The sequence below is a fragment of the Enhydra lutris genome, unplaced genomic scaffold (assembly GCF_002288905.1).
Source record: "Enhydra lutris kenyoni isolate GAN:26980312 unplaced genomic scaffold, ASM228890v2 scaffoldscaffold29, whole genome shotgun sequence".
Lineage (NCBI taxonomy): Eukaryota > Metazoa > Chordata > Mammalia > Carnivora > Mustelidae > Enhydra > Enhydra lutris.
The window spans coordinates 11613868-11632985 of NW_019154113.1; the positions used below are offsets into that span (position 1 = coordinate 11613868).

At 58.4% G+C, this 19118-nt stretch overlaps 1 protein-coding gene across 1 annotated transcript in view; it reads left to right on the forward strand.

Moving 5' to 3' along the window:
* LOC111152660 (repulsive guidance molecule family member a) overlaps positions 1-19118 on the forward strand; it is a 42753-nt gene that overhangs the window by 22230 nt on the left and 1405 nt on the right. The window contains exon 3 of the mRNA XM_022511207.1: positions 11748-12262. Coding sequence (XP_022366915.1) covers positions 11748-12262 — 515 coding nt within the window. The remainder of the gene's footprint in view (positions 1-11747; positions 12263-19118) is intronic.

Sequence of the window (19118 nt, forward strand, 5' to 3'; positions counted from 1 at the left end):
GCTTTCTGGTCTTGTGGCTGAAGAAGGGAAACCTGTCTGCAAGGTTCAAGTACTTGCTAGCAGTCACCCCAGAGCTCAACGGAGAAGTGGGGACAGGTGGTCCATGGGCTCAGATAAGGACCACTCTGTGCAATGGGGAAGAGGGCGTCCCGGGACCCTGTGGGGGTAAGAGGACGAGGTGGGGACCAGTTTTTAGACTGGGGGACACGTGGTTCCTGCGAAAAATCCCCTCTTTGGTGAAATATGCAAGGCCTGGCACAGAACTGGGCGGAGAACCCCGACTTTCTGTTTTGACTGAGTAGTTGACTACCATGCTGTTCCCATGCTTGGCTCAATTCAACCTGCAGAAAACTGAAGGCGCGGTTTCTTCTAGAGTGACCAACACATCCTAGCATACCCCGGACATTTCTAGTTTGAAAGTTGAACGTCTGCTGTCCTTAGAAACCCTCCCAGTCCTGGACATACCAGGGTGGTGGCTCACCTAAGATTCCTCCCCTCCTGCCCCTGGGGCCAGTCTGTTTAAACTGCCCAGAACGGTGAAGTGACAAGTGTGACGTGGGCCTGTCCCTTCAGTCCAGGTGCTTGGGGCTGGGTCTCCTTCCTACACCCTGTCCTGTCTGTTCCCATTGTCACCTTGCTACAACAGCTGGCCAGCCCTAGGAGCCCCCTCTCCAGCCCCCCGACCCCCGTGCACACCCCCAAATGAGTTGTTCTAAAAGCCCTGCTCGGGAACTCGTGCCTCCTTGTAGCCTTCTTTGGAGCATCCAAAAAGGAGGACCCTCTGACTTCTGGCCCCCGCCCCCGAGCTTCTCCCAGGCCTCATTCCCATGGCTTCTGGCAAATCCCTAGGTCCCAGGTCACTCCTGCCCCCCAGACATACAGACATAGTCTGCCACCACCCCACCATGCCCTCCCTGTGGGCAACCCCCAGAACCCCCGTGCTCATGCCACTGCCCATTTTGGAATGGAAGTGCCCTCTCGATCAAGTTCAGTGCTGTCTCTCGGGGTCCGTGCCATCCCTCCCATGGCCTAGACACCTGTCCCCTTGGCTGCAGACCTCTGTGCTTCCTCGCAGCGTCATTGCTTCGTGGGTCTTCGGTTTTTGTCCTCTCCTAAATCACCAGTTCTTTCAATAAGGGCAGAACCCCATTTTCTGTTTCTTCATACCCTTCTCCTTGCTGCACACCCTGAGTACAACCCATGCGATCCTGGGAATGGTAGGGCCCTTGGGTTTTTGGTATTTCTGTTTTATTTTCTCCCAAGAGACAGAGACCACGGGTTTTCTTTTATCCCAATCTTTTTTCTAAAATAACTTTTTTTGGTTATAAAAACAATCCTCACTTTTAAATCTAAAAACCGAAAAGGATAAGTAAGTAAATGAAAATAACCCAAATTCCAACCTCGCGCAAAGATTACGCACATCCTCGGAGATATAATAACTTATGTTGTTATCTCCAAAGTATGATCATCTGAATGGGGAACAATACTTTTTAAACCTCTTTTCATTTATGGAGTGGTCACAGGACACCAGGAGCTCATTAAAACTCATTAAAGCCAAATGCTTTAAATACAACACCTCCTGAGCTCACCACCCCTTCCTCACTGAACGTCATCACTCCCACTGCCCTGAAGAGGAGACAGAGGGTCAGAGAGGCTGCCTGACATTACATAGCTAGCTAGTGACAGAGCCAGAGGGAGAACACAGACCCCTCCCCTTATCCATATCCCCAATTTTGAGTAAACAAGCCCATTAAGTTTGTTTTGTGGCATCTGAGAGTTTGTATTATGGATCCTATAAGGCTTTAAGGTGGGGAAAAATAAGGAACAAAATCAGGAGCTATTCGATAGTAGAATGAGGAGAGACCACATTTTCTGCAGACCTAACATTTTTGCCTCCTCCCAAGGGCCCTCTCTGCTCCCTATCCGTTCCCTCACTTAGTATTTCAAAGAAGAAGATGCCACCCAGCCATAGGTCAGGAAAACAAGTTGGCAGGGCTGTCATTGTGCAAATTTTCCCAAGTCAGATTTATGTCTTTTGGGTTTTGCTTATTTATTCATTTCATGCACCATTTCACCCAAGCAGTCGGAATACCTAGACGCCTATTAAAGTGGTCCGTCTGCACCCAGGTCCCTGCAGAAAGGAGCCCATTATTGCTTCCCATGCTGAGGAATGGCCCATGAACACAGGCTCACACATGTGTGCGCCAGCCGGGCGTGTGCCCAGCTGGCGTGCATTTGCCCTCCCACCGCATGAGGAAGGTGGAGGAGGGAGGCCTGCCCGTGGACAGCGGTGAGGGCAAAAAAACCACTTCAAATGAACTTGGACCTGGAGCGGCCAAGCAGATGAGCCCAGGGTTCCTGGAGGCAGAGCCAGGATGGAAAATTATCATTACGAGAGCCAGCCCCTAGACTCAGGAAACGGGGTTATACCTCAAAGCAGGAAGACCAAATTGCACACCTGAAAGCTTCGTTTATATAGGAAAAATGATGTCTTTGCCCATAACCGCCCTCCTTGTGGAACTCAGGGTAGCTCAATGCTATGCCCTAAGACAAGATGCTCTGGGCATGACATCTCGCTCCCCGCTCAGCCCTTGGCTGGCATGGGCCCCTCTTACCCAGAGGAGCCCTCAGCCGACAGGTGCTTTTTTGAATTCCCCGTTTGCCATTGATCAGGCTCCCCATGGCCCCAGCGGAATCGGTGGGGGGAGGGTGTCCTGTTTGGCAAGCTGACCTGTGCCCTTTTCCTTGGCGTGCTTTCTTGTAGCAACTTGGCCTGCATGGCTGGGTGGGATGAGGGGGCAGTGCCTCCTGCCTCAGCTCCGTGGGTGGCAGTGGACCTGGGTGTGCTGCTTGAGGTATCTGGTGTCCGACAGGCCGGTGGTGACGCCACGATGATCCCGGGCAGGTCCCGGGCATCTCTGAACTCAAGGAGACTCCAGGACACTGTCCAGGCCCGAGTGTGCCCCATCCTGGCACCAGATCCATTCGCTGCCCCATCCTTGAGTCCCTGCTGAGGGGACAGAAGAGAGTGCGGGCAGCTGTTGAGGCCAAAGCCAGAGTCCCATGCTGGGTGCAGGCAGGCTGCCCCTCCCCTTGGTGCTGCTCCGTGCCTCCGCGGCCCAGAGTGAGCAGGGACAGGACCAGGTCTCTGGCTTTATGGGCGACCTTTCCACAGAGGCCTGGTCGGCCCTGTTTTTTTTAAGCCATTCTGTGCAGGCTCTGTCTGCTTGACCCCGAAGAAAGCCACCACCTCCTAAAAATAGTATTCTGATCATGCCGCGCACTTCCTGAACGTTTTCCTGGGGCTCCCCACAATCAACCACATCAGAGTCTGAAATCAGGCTGGGGTGGCAGGGTCCAGGCAGGAGAACAGAACCACAGGGGGTATTTCCATGGAGGGACTTGAGTCTAGGGGATTGCTGGGTGCTTGTGGGAGCACCTTGGGAAAGGCCACGAGGGTCCACAGAGGCACGCATGCCACAGGAAGCCTCTTGGTCCCCGTGGGGTGTGGGGGACCAAGGCTAGAGGAATTGTGGGGGCAGGTCTCCGAGGAGGGTGGGGTGATACCAGCGCCCCCTTGTGGCGGAATCTAATGGAGCTGGGGGACCCCTGGCCCCCCACACTGCTGAGGAAAGCGCTTTGGAGCTCGGTGACGTTTGCTACTAGCAACCAACTAGTATTTCGGCTCCAGCCAACCTCCGCTGTTCCCGAGGCCAGTGTACCTCCAGACCTCTGTCCCACGTCACCTGCCAAATCCCATTTGCCCTTCCAGACCGGGATGAAATGCTTTTCCCCGGGCACCCTCTCCTGCCTCCGTCCTTCCATCTTTGCTGCGACTCAGGATTCACGTGAAACGTGTTTGCTCTGCCTTCTAGAAGGTTGGGAGCTGCTTGCACCTGAGCAGAGACACCCACGGACTTGCCCTGAACAGGCTGAAGCACCTGGTAGAGTCCAGAACTTGGAGCAAGTAAATGAATCTGGGCAGTTGCTGTGCTACAGCCCCCCCAACACACACACACACCCCTACCCCCACCCCACCCCCCACGCCTTGCCCCAAGTCGGACAAAACCGACCGGATCATGGGGCTTGTATTCCGAACGAGACTTACCCCTTTAAGAGGAGGCAGGTTTTCCCCCTCTCCCGGCTCACCCCACCCCTCCCACACGGCCACTGAAACCCGATCTAATCCCTTTGCACGCGGGTAATTTATTGGTCTATTGGGCTTTTCTTGGTGGCAAATTGCATTGTCTTTATTCCTGGGTTCTGGCCGTGGAGCGGCTCCCCGCATTCCTGAGACTCGTTTCTCAGGGCGATCCTTCACACCCCCTCCGCGCACAGTGAAATAAGTTTTATTGGGCTTCTTTGTTATGCAAACAGGGCAGTAATAATCAGGCTATTATTCCGAAAGATTGGGCTTGATTAACAGTTCAAAGGAGGTCTCTGAAAGCAGCGAATGCCGCCCCGGTGCGTAAATATTTTCCTCCTGCCCGGGTGGGTACGGCGGGGGCCCCCCCGAGCTCCCTGCCCCCAGCTTGCTGTTTCCAAGGGGCTCTGGGTCACTATTGAAAGGGAAGGAATTAAGTCAGGCCGGCAGTGGGGCTCTCATTCCTCTCGCGGACACGTCTCAGCCCACAAAGGAAGCAGTCTGGAGCCCACCTCCCCCCAGAAGTGAAATGTTACCTTTGCACATAGAAACCCCCAGCAGCCCCCACCCCCACCCCCCCGAGACCTAGCAGAGCCCGGGGTTGGGGGGATACTTAAAAAAGGCATCAGATCTGGTAAGATGCTTTGAGTGCGGGGTGGGGAAGATGGGGTGACCCCCCAGCTGGGGGGTCCTCCAGAGGCTGAGGATGACGACACAAAGGGACCATTAGATAAAGCGATCTTGATGAAGTTGATGGCACAGAGAGGCAAGGAGTTCCGGCCCCAGCGGCACAAGTCCAGAGGCCCCAGAGTCGCTCTGCCCAATGACACAGCGGCTGAGAGGGAAATGAAGTTCAGGAGAGCTGAGTTCCCATCAGATTCTTGATCCCCTGGCTCTGCTCATATGGGCGGTCTTGGATCCAGCCAGAGGTGGCCGGGGAGCCAGAAGGGGCCGCTTTGCCGTCTGCGGGTACCAGGCAAGGCGGGGGCAGCCGCCGGCTTCTGTCACCCCGAAAGCACCAAGGGCACCTCGATCTGCAGAGCCTGGTCTCCTCTCCTTGCTTCCTTTCTTGGACATTCACATCAGGAAAAGGCCAAGCCTTCCTGCCTGGAATTAAGGTCTCCGCTTTTCTTTCTTTCTTTCTTTTTTAAGATGCGGTACATAAAAATCAGCCCCTCTGTGGTTTCTTTGGCAGGTGACACCGCAGCCAAGAGCTTTTTCCTTTGATGCTGGGCCAGGTTACATTCAGATTCCTGACCTGGGGTGGCCTCCAGCCCGTGATTTAGCGGAGTAGACAGGGTGTGGCAGGATGACTCCAATGGGCGGTGGAGGGCCCCTCGGCTCTCCCCCTGGGGGGACTGTCCAGCCCTGGCACGCTGGAAGCCCTTCCATGAGACCCCCAGGAAATGACGGCTCCTGCATGACCACTTCAGGCAGACCCAGGAGGGCTGCATTGCCACCTGGAGAGAAGGCAGGGGTGGGGCGGGGCGGGGGAGCCCTCAAGTCTGGTCCCAGCTGGCCCCTGGCCTCTCGTACACCCTTGTCCCACCCTGAGCTCTAGCTCCTCCATCTGTGGTGGGAGACCTTGGCCAGGAACCTTAAATGAGAGCTCACTGTCCATTTGGGGGATGGTCACTGTCCTGGGAACCGAGGGTTGGCGCTGGCCCTACCTCAGGGACTGGGCGTGGTCCAAGAAAACCCATCTCGGTGTCAGGAATTTTAGGACCTGGATCCTTCTCAGCTGGTGTCCCCAGAAAGGTAGGGCACACGCACTTCAAAAAGCAGAGAAAAGAGCCCCCCAAAAGCTGGCGCCTGTGTGAGCCAGGCATGCTTGCGAGCAGCAGATGAAGATGGAAACTCTTGCCCGCCGAGTCAGAGTCGCCGTAAGGATCTGGCGTTGGAACGGTTTGCAGTCCACACGGGCCAGGGAAGATCGGGGCGTCGTTATTATCATCATCATTTCCTTTTTGGAGAAGCCTGTGTGTCCTGAGGGTGCGCCCCCACGGCGCTCCCCCACACGTGTACATGCGTGCTGCCCATTCCATGAGCCCCCCCACAGGGCAGAGTCTCCTCTTCAGTGTCTTTGTGGCCCACAGCCTGTGGGATCGGCCCAGTGTGTGTGGAGGTCCCTAAAGGGAGAGCCGCTTGGGGCCTGAGAGCTGTGGTTTGTCTCCCGCTGAGGTCAGAGTACCTGGAAGGAGGGGGCTATGGAATGCCACCAGGCCTCAGTTTGCCTGTCTGTTGAATGGGGACAACATAATCCTAGGGCCGTCATAGGGTTAATGGAGATAGCTGTACAATGTGTGGCATACAGTAAGTACTCAGCACACATTAGCTGTGAGGTACATCTAAGTCTCGCCCCCAGATTACCATTTAAGCAAACCAAGTTAACACAAAACTGATTTCCGCCGAGCTGCCTTCCCATGTTCTCAGGGTTTGCTTACATCAGCTCCACTGGTCCCTGGAGTACTAATGACAGTACTGACGCATCTTCATGGCACAGAGAGCAACACTGCGCTCAGAGAGATTAGTGGATTTGCCCGTAGCCACACAGCACTGAGCTCCAGAGCTGGAATTGGACCACGAGCATCTGCCCTTGGAGTTACATATCTTGAAACCCTCCCCACCAACACTGCTTCCCAAAGCGAGGTCCCCCAGCTCCCGAGAACCTCCAGCGTGGGATTGCCCAGTGACGCAGAACCTATCACCAGCTGCCTTGTTGACCCCAAATTCACCCCGGTACTCTGTCTGGGTGGGAAAATGGCCAGCGCTCTCATTTTTCTTTGTGTCCCAGAACTCAAGGTCTGTTCCTTTATTCATGCACAAGAGCAAAGGCGAACTTGTTGCCATTGTGCTTCAGGACCCAAAGTTTCTGATTCTGCCATCTCTCAGAAAACCTGTGGGTGGAAGAGGCATTGTGGGGCGCGTCGGACACCTGGGGGGAAGGGTCGGCATGGCAGTGGGAGAGAAGGCGGCCCGCAGCCAGAGGAAGAGACTGGATCCCAGGAGCTGGGATGGGGGGGTGAGGTGCGAAGCCAATGAGAGGTCTCTTCACGCCTCCCCCCTGTCCTCTCCCCCTCAAGTGCTGGGAGAGTCATCCCAGCCCAGGTTACCCCTTGGTGACCAGAGGTCCTTTCAAGGAGAGGGGACAATGGAATAAGGGGAACCAAGACTACCTGGTCTTCTGGCCCCTGGCCAAGTGAATGTCTCCAGTGATCTGGCCTCCGCAGAGGAGGAGTCAGGAGGGCTGGGGAAGGGGAGGAGAGATGGGGCAAGGCTTATAGTCCCTGAGGCTGAAAGTCCGGGTGCCAGGCATGGTCGGGCTCTGGTGGCAGCTCTCTAATTCACCCCTCCTTGCTGTGTCCTCCCATGGCCCAGTGTGAGCCCGAGCTCTGGTGTCTCTCTCTTCCCATAAGGATGCTAATCCCATCCTCGGACATCCCCCTCAGGAACGTAATCACCTCCCAGAGGCCCCGCCCTTCCAAGTACCATCACACTGGGGTTGGGGCTTCAACACAGGAATTGGGAGGGGACACATTCAGTTCATAGCATCCTCTCCGGTGAAAGACAGTGAGTGAGGTGGTGGGCAAAGCCATCCCAGAGCCCTTGGGAAGTGTGGCGCCCGGCCAGTCACGGTCCTGGACCAATGTGGGTGGGCTGCAGGGGTGGGTGATCCGTGCACAGAGCACTCACACTCAGCACTCCCAAATCCAGGTGGAAGGGCAGAGCCCAGCCAGGGCACTAAGGTGAGGACGAAGGAGAGGTGGGGGAGGGGACGCTCCGGGCCACTGCCCTTCCTGTCCCCTCCCTGTCCCGGCCTGTGACTTCTAACTTCTTACCTTTATCCCCCTCGGAGACCTTTGTCAGGGCCCCCGTTTGTTGATCGCCTACAGGGTCCCAGGCAGAACAAGTGCCCCTTCTCATTCAACCCTTGGCCACTCTCTAAGTTCATAGATAGGAAACTGAGGCAGAGCCAAGTTCCCACAACTACAGAGAAGGGACAGAGCAGGATTGTGAGCCTGACACTCTCCCTCCAGTGCCCACTGCCCACCACTCCGTGTGGCCAGTGTCGCCTTCACACCTCCCCAGGTCTGTCCCTAGGCCTGGGTGACAACATCGGGAACGTTCTCCAGATGGCTGAGAAATGGGATGGGCAGGACTTCAAGGGAGTGAGGGACTGGAGGAGTTCACCCCTGTGCGGACCCTGCCTGGGGTGGAAGGTCTATCTCTTTGGGGCAAGGGCAGCCCCAGGATGACCTCAGTCGCCCCCTGGGGGTGGTGGGCGGAGCTGCCATCACCACTCTTGGGAGGCTCTGAGAGGGGGAGGGGAGCAAGGGAAGGAGCCCCACTGAGTTGAACTGATTGATGAAAGGCCTGTTCTGCAAGGGCAGAGAGCCCGGGGGCGGTGCCCAGGACTGCTCTGGGTTGGCAGCTGCATCCCTGCTGGGCTTGCCCCTTGGGAGAGGAGCCTCCTCCCTTTGCCCCCTCTGCAGCCCCTCCCACCCCAAAGGAAATGACTTCGTACACACACTCCAGACTGGCCAGGCTCCAGCACGTTCTAACTTGGCCCTTTTGGGACTGTTGAAAAGAAAATGGCCCAACTCTAAAGTGTTGCCTGTGCACCAGCAGCACGGGCCTCCCTGGGGAGCCTGGCTGAAGTGCAGAGCCTCGGGCCCACTGAGGCCTGCTGACTCTGCCCAGGCGACTGGTGTGCGCGGGGACATTTGAAGAGCGCTGCTCTGAACAGAGGATTAAGTGCTGGCAGATTCCCGCTGATGACCCCAGAGTACGGGAGGGACCCCCTTTTGGGGCACCTCTGGAGGATTTTGGTCACAAGCCCCAGACATCCTGGAGAGCTCTGCCGTGGGGACACTGCTCTGAGCCATTTTCAGGGCGGGGAAGACATCAGACTCATCACCACCTGCGGAGTCGCCCAGGGGTGGGGATAGAGCCACAAATGGGGGTCAGGAGTGAGACACCCCGCATACCCCACATTGTCTGCGTGCAGGCTGGTCCTGCCCGAGGCCCCGTTCTCGCCCCCTGCCTTCGAGCCACTGCCCACCCTGCAAAGCAGCCCCTGGGAACTGGTCTCCTGTGGGCAAGGCCACAGAGCACCTGGGGACCACAGGCCTCCCAGCTGGTGGGGGAATCCCACAGGATGGGTCTACAAGGAGAGGCTGAAAGTCACTGGTGGCAAAGTGGGCCCTTGAAGGGCCAGCCGGGCCCAGAGGTTGGCGGGGCCGAGGCGCCCAGAGACCTGGGGCCAGAGAAGCCTGGTTGTGCCCCGCAGAGAGGTGAGCAGGGCCAAGGGGCCTGGCCCTGGAGCCACAGGGAGAGCTGGAGACAGAGACCAGCCAGAGACAGAGTCTGGTAGCTGCGACGTGGCTCTCAGCTGTCCCCGGTCCACTTTGGCTGAGCTGAGGCCAAAACAGCTCCTGCTTTGGGGTTGTGCCATCTGGTTGTAAGGGACAGGGGGTGGCCCTTCTCCCCTCCGGGCACGCTGAGCACCAGAGGGGGACCCGAGCCTGGCTGTAGGCAGGGCTCCCGAGGTTGCTGGGCTGGTGGGTGGTGTGGGCACAGCCCAGGTGGCCACCACTCAGCACAGGCTGTGTCCCCCTCAGATCATTTCCTCTGACATCCCGATCTCCATGGTTCTGAGAAAGCAGCATCGCAGGTCAGCACATCCTGCACCCGGCACTGGCGAGGCTGCCTGAAGGGAACGTGTGTGGGGGCCACCAACCACAGGAGGAGAGGTGGTGGCCCCCACAGCCAATGTCTTTGTATTGTGTTCTTCTGCACGGCAACCCCTCCACTCACACCTACCCCCTCTCCTCACCTCACCTTAGCCCTTTTGCAAGGTCGGTTGGGCCTTGGGTGTCTTCTATAGGTTTAGTTAAATATGAAGACAGCAGGGCCAGAGAATCATCTAGCTGCCTTTCAAGGGACCCCTGCCCCAGGAGTACACATCTGTGGGAGGAAGACCACTGGGGGCCAGGGAGGGTGTGGGATCCCAACGAGTGCCTTTCCCCTGTTCACCCCAAATGCCTCTTCTTGGCAATTACCCTCTCTTATTAACCAAATCTCCTGGAGTCAGCACGGTTCTTCAACTTAAAGCTGTGAAAATGGAAAATCTCTAGCTCTCATATCAAATTTGCTTTATTTTCCCTAAGACACATTTAAGTAAATACATAACTTCTCAAAAGAAAAAATGTCCACCCAGACTCCACCAGAAACAACCTCGTTTGCCGGCAGGGGTGACAAACACAGGTGAAGTTAGGAGAGGAGCCTGAATTTTAGGACAAGCTCGGGCTCCCCCGTGCCCAGGTGTGTGACCTGGGTGGGTCAGCTTCAGCTCCACACAGGTGCCTGCAGAGGGAACAGATCTCTAAGAGGCCATCCAGGGCAGCTGCTCAGACGTTCCTTAGCCTGCCCTTACCTATTACTGCCCCTGGCTTTATTGGCAACTTGATTTTGGAGGTAAAAAGGCAGCACCAGAGAAGCAAACTGACTTTTCCAAGGGTTCACGAGCCGGGCTGGGAACGATCGCCCCATCCTCCTGTCGATCGCTCCAGCGCTGGGCTGCAACCCAGCTGGTCTGCCAGTCGCTTTGCTCCTGGAGCCTGTGGAGAGCCTTCCTTCCTGCTACCTGTCTGCATGCCTGGCCGCCGAAGTCACTAGGGACCGTGCGAAAGAATCTGGGAGGCCAGGAAAGGGCAGGCTCCACGTGTCCAGGTACAAGAATCAGGTGTGTTCAGGCACCATTTTCAGGCATAGTCATTTGTTGCTAATTGTCAGGTCTCAAAGATTGTGGGTGACTTGAAAAAAAAATACAAATTAAGGCAGATCCAAGGTGGTGGCTCTCAGTTGCTTCCCAGCATACTCTCCTGAGCAGGACAGAGGAGGGAGGGAGGGAGAGATGGCGACCAAGAGGGAAGCCACCGGTGCTCGGCAGACAAGGAGACCGGACCCAGGCGTCCTGTGACCAAAGCTCCTTGAGGAATCATACTAGCCAGCTGTCACTGACCTGCTCTAGTCAGTGCTTCTCTTGGTCCTTTACCACTCTGACCAACCCCACAAGGCATATACTACTGTGCCTCATTTTCTAGGTAAATCTAATGAGGCACAGAGAAGTCTAGGGATTTGGACAAGGTCACACAGCAGAGCCCAGAACACATAGTGGGGCTTAATTCCCAGCCGCATTTCTGTTGAGGTTGGCAAAATGCTTGGGGGTAGCTGTGACAGTGTCAGCAGACGTCAGAGGCCCAAGGGTGGCTTGTCGCCTCCCACAGCCGGGCTGCCCAGAAACCCTGACCCCTCCGCTTTACCTCCTGGGAACTGGGGGAGGAGCCAGCATGGTCCTTGCGGCAGGTGGCTGGCGCACTCCCAGCCCCTTGGGGTCACCCCAGGCGGAAGGAAGGCAGGTTGGGCACCGCACGCCCACCTGCAGGCACTATTTACCATCCGGGCGTGAAGGTGTCGCGGGGGTGGCGCCGTCCGGGAGGAGATGTCCTCGGGCCACGTGCCAGGGGCGCTGGTCCACGGGGGCGAGGAGACTGGAGCCGCCGGCTGGCCTTGACAGTGTGTCCCTTCCTTTCCCCCACAGCCACGACCCCGTGCAAGATCCTCAAGTGCAACTCCGAGTTCTGGAGCGCCACGGCCGGCAGCCACTCCCCGGCCTCGGACGACGCCCCTGAGTTCTGCGCTGCGCTGCGCACCTACGCCCTGTGCACGCGGCGCACGGCCCGCACCTGCCGGGGCGACCTGGCCTACCACTCGGCGGTCCATGGCATAGAGGACCTCATGAGCCAGTACAACTGCTCCAAGGATGGCCCCACGTCGCAGCCGCGCCTGCGCACCCTCCCGCCGCCAGGCGATAGCCAGGAGCGCTCCGACAGCCCCGAGGTCTGCCACTACGAGAAGAGCTTCCACAAGCACTCGGCAGCCCCCAACTACACGCACTGCGGCCTCTTTGGGGACCCGCACCTCAGGACTTTCACAGACCGCTTCCAGACCTGCAAGGTGCAGGGCGCCTGGCCGCTCATCGACAATAATTACCTGAACGTGCAGGTCACCAACACACCTGTGCTGCCCGGCTCGGCCGCCACCGCCACCAGCAAGGTAAGGATGAGGCTGAGGCTCTCAGGGCCCTGCTGTCCCCAGCACCCAGACCCAGACACCGCTTGCAACCCCTCCCCCTCCATGTTCTTATGTCCAGTCAATGGGCTGGTTATTTACAAAGGAATGTTCTAGATGGTCTTTGTCAGGAGACAAACCCTCCGGGAACCACCTCTTCACGTTGTGGGGAGTGTGAGCATTCTCAGACTGCTGGATGCTGCCCACTGGGGGTTTGTGAAATCCGTTTTCCCGGGTCAGAACCCAGTGGTCACTTTTTTTTTTTTTTTAATTTTTTAATTGGGCAGCGCAGAAAGGCCGGCCTAACCAGACACCGCTAGGAAAGGCAGGTTGCCCATGCGTTGCGCCTGGGAAAGGTACACGCCTCGGGAAGCTTAGTTCTGGTTGTGTGCGTGCCCATGTGTGTGCTTGGGCACCCGGGCCAGTGCCAGGTCCAGGTGTGAGGGGGATTTCTCACTGGGTTCTTGTCCACAAATTTTAGAAACACTCGCCAGAGCACTCGGTTTCAAGCTTTGGGAATATTCTTTTCTTGCCCCCAGATTGTGCTTTGTTAGAACTCAGGTATTAAATCCCAATTAGACAGAATCCTCTTTACAGGTGTGTCTCCATCATTACCCTCGGTGGGGGGCTACTCCGTCCCCCCCAGGACACATGAACCCAGGGCCCCAGAGGTGAGGGTGATCCCGCCCATAGGTTCTCACGTGACTGCATGGTTACAAACTGAACAGATTTTAGAAGATAGTGATTCTGGGCCCCTCTCCCGGCTGGTAGGCACCAGATCTCTGGGTACGGTCAGGCGTGCTCTGTGTGTGTGTGTGTGTGTGTGTGTGTGCACGCGTGCGTGTTTTTAAAGCCCCCAGTGATTCTGGCCCATGGAGGGGGTCAGGGACCAGGGCTCTAGGATGCTGATGGGGTCAGCAGGGCTGCACGGTACCGCCCTGCCCTTCCTTTGCCCCGTGCCTACCCGGAGAGGCTGCAGGCCCAAGGCTGAGCGGCTGTGGTGTCTGGGAACACCCGGAGATGGAACAAGTGAGGATAGAGAAGCAGTTCCCGAGCATGCCAGGGGCCACCCAGGCAGCTTTTCCCTCCTCCCTCGGGCCAGCCCTGCCTGGCTGGAGCAGCTCCCTTGGACACATCCCCAAAGTGGGATGTACCTCTCCGCCCCAAGTGCACTGGGCTGGGAACGCTGAGCTAGCATTTGACCCGGGCCAGGTGGCTGTGCCGAGGGGCGTGTTGTCATTTGCCGTGAGAGGCAGTCCTCATCCGGAGCCCCAGAGGCCGCGGAGAGCTGGTCATCTTCTGACCCCAGAAGGCCTCTGTCTCTGGGTGGCAGGTCTCAGGTCCTGCTCACAGGGCCGCAGCCAGAGGCAGCCACCGATGTGGCCCATGGCCCAGGCACTTGGACACCCCCATCTTCTCCCTCCCCTACCTGCTTCCAGGAAGGGCTCCTTTGACCCCCTAACCAGACCTCAGACCTCAGCCACCAGAGGGCGCAGCCTCATGACTAGGAGGCTGGTGGGCTCTGAGCGTGCAGGGGATGGGGACCTGCGGGCCGCCTCGGGGCCTGACCCACCAGAGCCCCTGGGGGTCCCGGACCAGCCGCGGCTGTTTTCCTAGGAGAAGCACGCTGCAAGGCGGCACGCTGGGCAGCGCCCGGCTGGTCCACAAAGGGCGTTTCTGTTCCTTCCTGCCCCCACGCCCCGCAGGAGGACAGCGAGGTGACCTGCAGCCAGGAAAATTCCCGCCATCTCCCTCTGCCCTGGTGGCCGCCCCATGCCTCCAGAGGGTCTGTTTCTGGGCCCAGCTGCAGGATAAGAAACACGTGGTTCTTTGCCCCACAGACACCCCAGCGGGCCCTTGGCACCAGGCCGTGAAGCCTGGCAGACGGCAGAATCCTGGCCAACGCTCTCTCCACCCTGGCCGCCGTCTCAGCCCTCCGCAGAATGGGGAGGGGGGTGTTGTTGCATCAGGGACCCAGCCGCCTTCCCTGGGGCCCCTCCATCTACCCACCTCCCTCCTTCCCCAGAGCCAACATAAATGAACGCCAGGAGCCTGAGGCTGCAGCTTCTAAGTCCAGCAGCAAACAGACTGCAGGCTCCCGCCTCCCTGTCCCGCCACCCCGGGCTGGGGCACACAGGGGTGTCTGAGGGTATGAGAGCGACGTGGACCTCAGAAGCCCGTGCCTCCTAACCCAGGCTGGTGTGAGCACCAGATGTGATGCTGAGCCCGGCGCAGATCTGGGAGGGATAGTGGTTTGTGACCCGCCAGGCTGGGCTGCAGCCCCCACTGACTGGAGGGGGAAGGGGACGGTGACCGTGAGAACAAGAGCCTTTAGGCCACATCCCATCGGGTCCCGCAGGCCGGGGTGACGTGCCCAGGCTTAGAACCCCTGCCTACCACTCTCAGCTCTTCCCTGGTGTACCCTGGGAGCCCAGCAGTGCTGTCCCCAAACCACTTGGATTAATGATCTAGTGACTTGACTGTCCAGTCTGCACCAGGCGCCCAGGGATCGGGCAGCAGTGCCCAGTCAGGGATGGGAGCTCCCTCTTCCGATGCCAGCATGGGGGCTCCAGAGAGTATGGGGATCCCCCGCAGAGCTTGACGGACCCTGCCGCTTTCTGCTGTGACCTCGGTCCCCTCAGTCTTCCCAGCAGGCGCAGAGCCCCGCGGCCTTCTGTTCCCTCCTCACCAGCCAGGAGGGAGCACAAAGCTTGTCCCCCCCAGAGACCCAGCTGGGACAGGGTCCGTGTGTGTGGCCAAGTCAGTGGCAGGCCCCCAGACAGACCGGGTTCCCCGGTCTGAGACACCAGCAGCTGCTTTCCAGTGCCCTCGGCCAGCCCGCACCTGTTCCCGTAGGCCTCTGTGCTCAGGTGCACTGGTTTTGTTCGTTCGTTGATTCCGCAGACATTTACGAAACATCTCCTCGGAGCCAGCCTCCGTGCCTCATGCTTCCTACCTCCTGGCCGCTCCCGGGCTGATTGTGGAGGACCAAAGCAGGCTGAGGGGTGCTTGTGGTAGGGGCAGGACGCTCTGCCCTGAGCCCTGTGGAGGGCCTCCTCCAAGTCCTTGCAGAGCTTGGCTCGGGAGGACGGGAGCAGGAAGCTGGGGAATGGTAGGGGATGGGAGGACCGCAGAGCCTGGCAGAGCGTGGGAGAGCCGCCTGGAGCCTCAGTGGCAGCATGAGAAGCCAAAGGGCTGTTATCTTGGAGGGGTATTTGTGCCTCCCCGCAAGAGCCCTCTGCCAACCTCTTCTGCCCACTTGAACCTACATGCCCTCTGCCCTTCCCTCTCCCCTAGGGCCCTTGGCTCATTTCCCAGGATCCTGGCATTATCCAGCCCGGCCCGTCCCTCTGTTCTCATAGGTGATCAAGATGTCATGTTTTCCAGCCCCAACTAATGTTTTAGCCGGCTTCCCACCGCCCTGAGCTCAGCCCCCAACTCCACTGCCCTCGCTCCAGCAGCCTGTGGTACAGATGAGAAAACTGAGGCACTGGGAGGAGAGGAACTCACACCCCTGTCTTCCCCTGCCCCCTCACCCATGCTGGTTCTACCTTGAACGTACCATCTGTCCCACCACCTAACTCAGCCCCCCGGTCTGGAACACCCCTGGAGTGTGAGCTCCTTGAGGACAAGGCTCTTGGACTCCTCAGCCCCCGTGTATGGATACAGTCCCTAGCGCCGGGCCTGGTGTGGTGGAGGGGGCCTTGGGTGCCCCTGGGAAGGGGGGGCCAGCAAAGGCAGGAGTGGCAGCCGCACCCGTGGCCGAGCTGGCAGTGAGCCGCCTGGCTTTCGACAGGCCCCTTCATGCTGTTACTTGTGGTTGAGTCCCTGGCACTGGTACCAAGAAGAGTCTAGCAGGCTGTCAGCCTTCCAGGAGCCTGTCTCCACGAGAGATGACGGTTAGAGGGAAACCAGCCTTTCCTGTTCCAGGAGACTGATGGCACTTGGAAACCAGCAGCACCCCCCCCCATCCCCCTGCTCCCCAGCACACCAGGCAGGGACACCGGAGACCCTGGTCGCTCGCCCCCTCCCCAGTGACAGGACCACCCACTGCCCAGACCACCCTGGCTGTACCTCCCAGCCCCCCACAGGCAACCTCCATCCACATTGGGGCGGGCGCCGTGGGACATGGGACGGAATGGAGGTGGAGCTATGAAGTGGCCATTTTTGTCGGCCAGGGATGGTGGGGTAGCGGCAAGTTCCTGGGGTCCGACAAGTAGGGCTCCAAGCGGGATGCAGGGGCTGCGGCCACCTGTGACATCCCACAGCAAACCAGGGTGCCCTGTTTCCCCGGGACCGAGCAGTGGCCTTGCAGGGGGGGATAGGGAAATCGAATCTGCTGCCCAAGGGGCGGTGCCCACCCCAGACCTGGACTCTGGCAGGACCCCCAGCCTCCAGCTTCGGAGCCCCTCCTCATGTCCCGTGCAGACAGCAGAATGTGCCCCCATCCATCCTGACCATCCACCAGGCCCCAACAGGCACAGCGCCAGGGGTCCCAAGACTTCCAGGGACCCATGAGAAAGCTTTCATTTGTTTTCATGTCAGAGGAAAAATCAGCATCATCTAACCTCGACTGTATTCATCTGGACAGGAGTGCAGTCACAAAATGTAATTTTAGTATTTTTTTTTTAAGATTTTATTTATTTATTTGACAGACAGAGATCACAAGCAGGCAGAGAGAGCGAGGGGGAAGCAGGCTCCTCACCAAGCAGAGAACCTGATGCGGGGCTCGATCCCAGGACCCTGAGATCAGGACCTGAGCCGAAGGCAGAGGCTTAACCCACTGAGCCACCCAGGCACCACAGCAGTTTCAGTACTTTTGATGGAGAAGGGGGCCCACAAAGGCCCAAGGGTCTGAAGTCCCCGACATTCCCAACTGCGGCCTGGCTCTCGCCCTCAGCTTTCTGAGTATGAGCGTGAGAAGGGGGAGTTTCTCTCTGAGGGTTCACACCCCTCATACACTCCCAGCCGGGTCACCCCTGCGCTTCACGAGTGTGAGCAGTGACGAGACAGCCCAGCAATTCCAGCCAGGCCCTCGCTACCCTGTGGGATGGCCCAGCCCAGAACTTCGGCTCTGCCCCCGAGGCCCCAGACTGAGACTGCTCCCTGCCCGCTTCCCCCTTGGCATCCTGTCTGTGCCCCTGGTCACCCTCCCAGCCCCCGAACTGCAGCCACACTGCCTGGCTTGTGGCCCGGCCCCAGATCGCACTCTGGGTCCCTGCCTTTCCGAAACCTGGGCCTGAGCTGGGGTCCTTCGCGTTTTTCCTGCCTCCCCTTGCCTGTAGGATCTGCTCGTGGTTTCTAGCACACCCGGGCCCTTGTACTTATCATACCCCCACTGTTTGGCCAGAAACTCCCTTACAGCTTCGTGCAGCTGGCCCTCTACGCCCAGGGCCGTCCTAGGTGTCCCCCTCCCACTGCCACATTGCCCAGGGTGCCGAGGCACAAAATTCAGCCACAGCCAGGACATCGGGGCCCCCTTAGCCTGCAGACCATCTGAGGAGGTATGATACCAAAAGGCCTGGGTGCCCTCTTGCTCCATGACCCGGCCTCCCTCCCTGGCCATGGGCTGGAGTTCAGGTCCCAGCTGCCCTTGATTCAGGGGGCAGTGGCCTTAAAGCCACCAGGGGCAAGAAGCTGGCACCTAGGAACAGGAATGAAGGAGCGGTGGTCATCTCTCTCCCGGATCTGATTCCTGTCTCCAGCCCATGCAGTCATCCTAGTTAGGATTAGAGGGAAAGTGCAGCCTGGCCCTTCCCCCAGGATGAAAGGGGAAATGCTCGCTCCCCAGGCTGTTTGTCTCCAGCTTTCTCCCAGGCCTCCTACCCTGGGGGCTTGTGGCCAGGAAGAGCCCAGGGGTTGGAAACCAAGCGACTAAACTCTGCTCTACCTCTTGCTGGTGGCTGTGCAACCTTCGCCAAGTCACTTGACCTCTCTGAGGGTGAATTTTCTCCGCTATAAATGGGAGGTCACGTCATCCTCCCCGCAGCGCCCCACAGGACTAGGAGAAGCAGCACCTGTGCCTGCGTCTGTGGTCGTCAGGGGTCGTCAGGAAGACCGTTCCCCGTGCAGGAAGTCCTGCAGCAGCTCAGCCCAGCCCCTCAGCCCCGGCGGCAGGCACCAGCAGACACAGGCCTCCCTGCTCCTGCCTTGGCCAGGGCTGCATGCTCAGCCTCGAGCCCCCCATCTTCCTTTCCCTGAGTATTACCCTCCTCCTCTCTTTCTTGCCCCTGCTCACGTCCGAGTCCTGGCTGGGTGACCCCTCAGGGCAGCCCTGCCACCGTGGCCTCTGCCGGCCTCTGCCTGCCCATTCTTTCCCTGAGCACGAATCTGTCCCCTTCTACCTGTCGCGATGTTCAGCCAGCAGCTCACAGCCCTTTTGAAGGCATTTGGTGGAAGGTCCACTGGCGGCTTGAGAGGTCGTGTGAGATGGTCGTGGACCATATTAGTTTCCTGTTGCTGCTGTAACAAATACCACAAACTCAGGGTTTCCCACAAGCAGAAATATATTCTCTTGTAGCGCTGGAGACAAGAAGTCTGGAGTGCATCTTTAAGGGCTAACGTAACGGTATTAGGAGGGTCGGTCCTTCCAGGGTATTCCAGGAGAAATCTGTTTGGTGTCTCTTCCAGACTCTGGTGGTTGCCAGCATCTCTGGCCTATGGTCACCCCTCTCCAGTCTCTGCCTCTCTGGAAAGAGCCATCCCCCTCTTCAATGGTCCCATTTCCCTCTGCCTCCATGTTAAGAGGACACCTGTGACTCTAGGGCTTAGCCCAGCTAATCCAGGATAACTTCTCCATCTTGGTGCCCTTAACCCAATCACGCCTGCGAAGTCTCTTTTG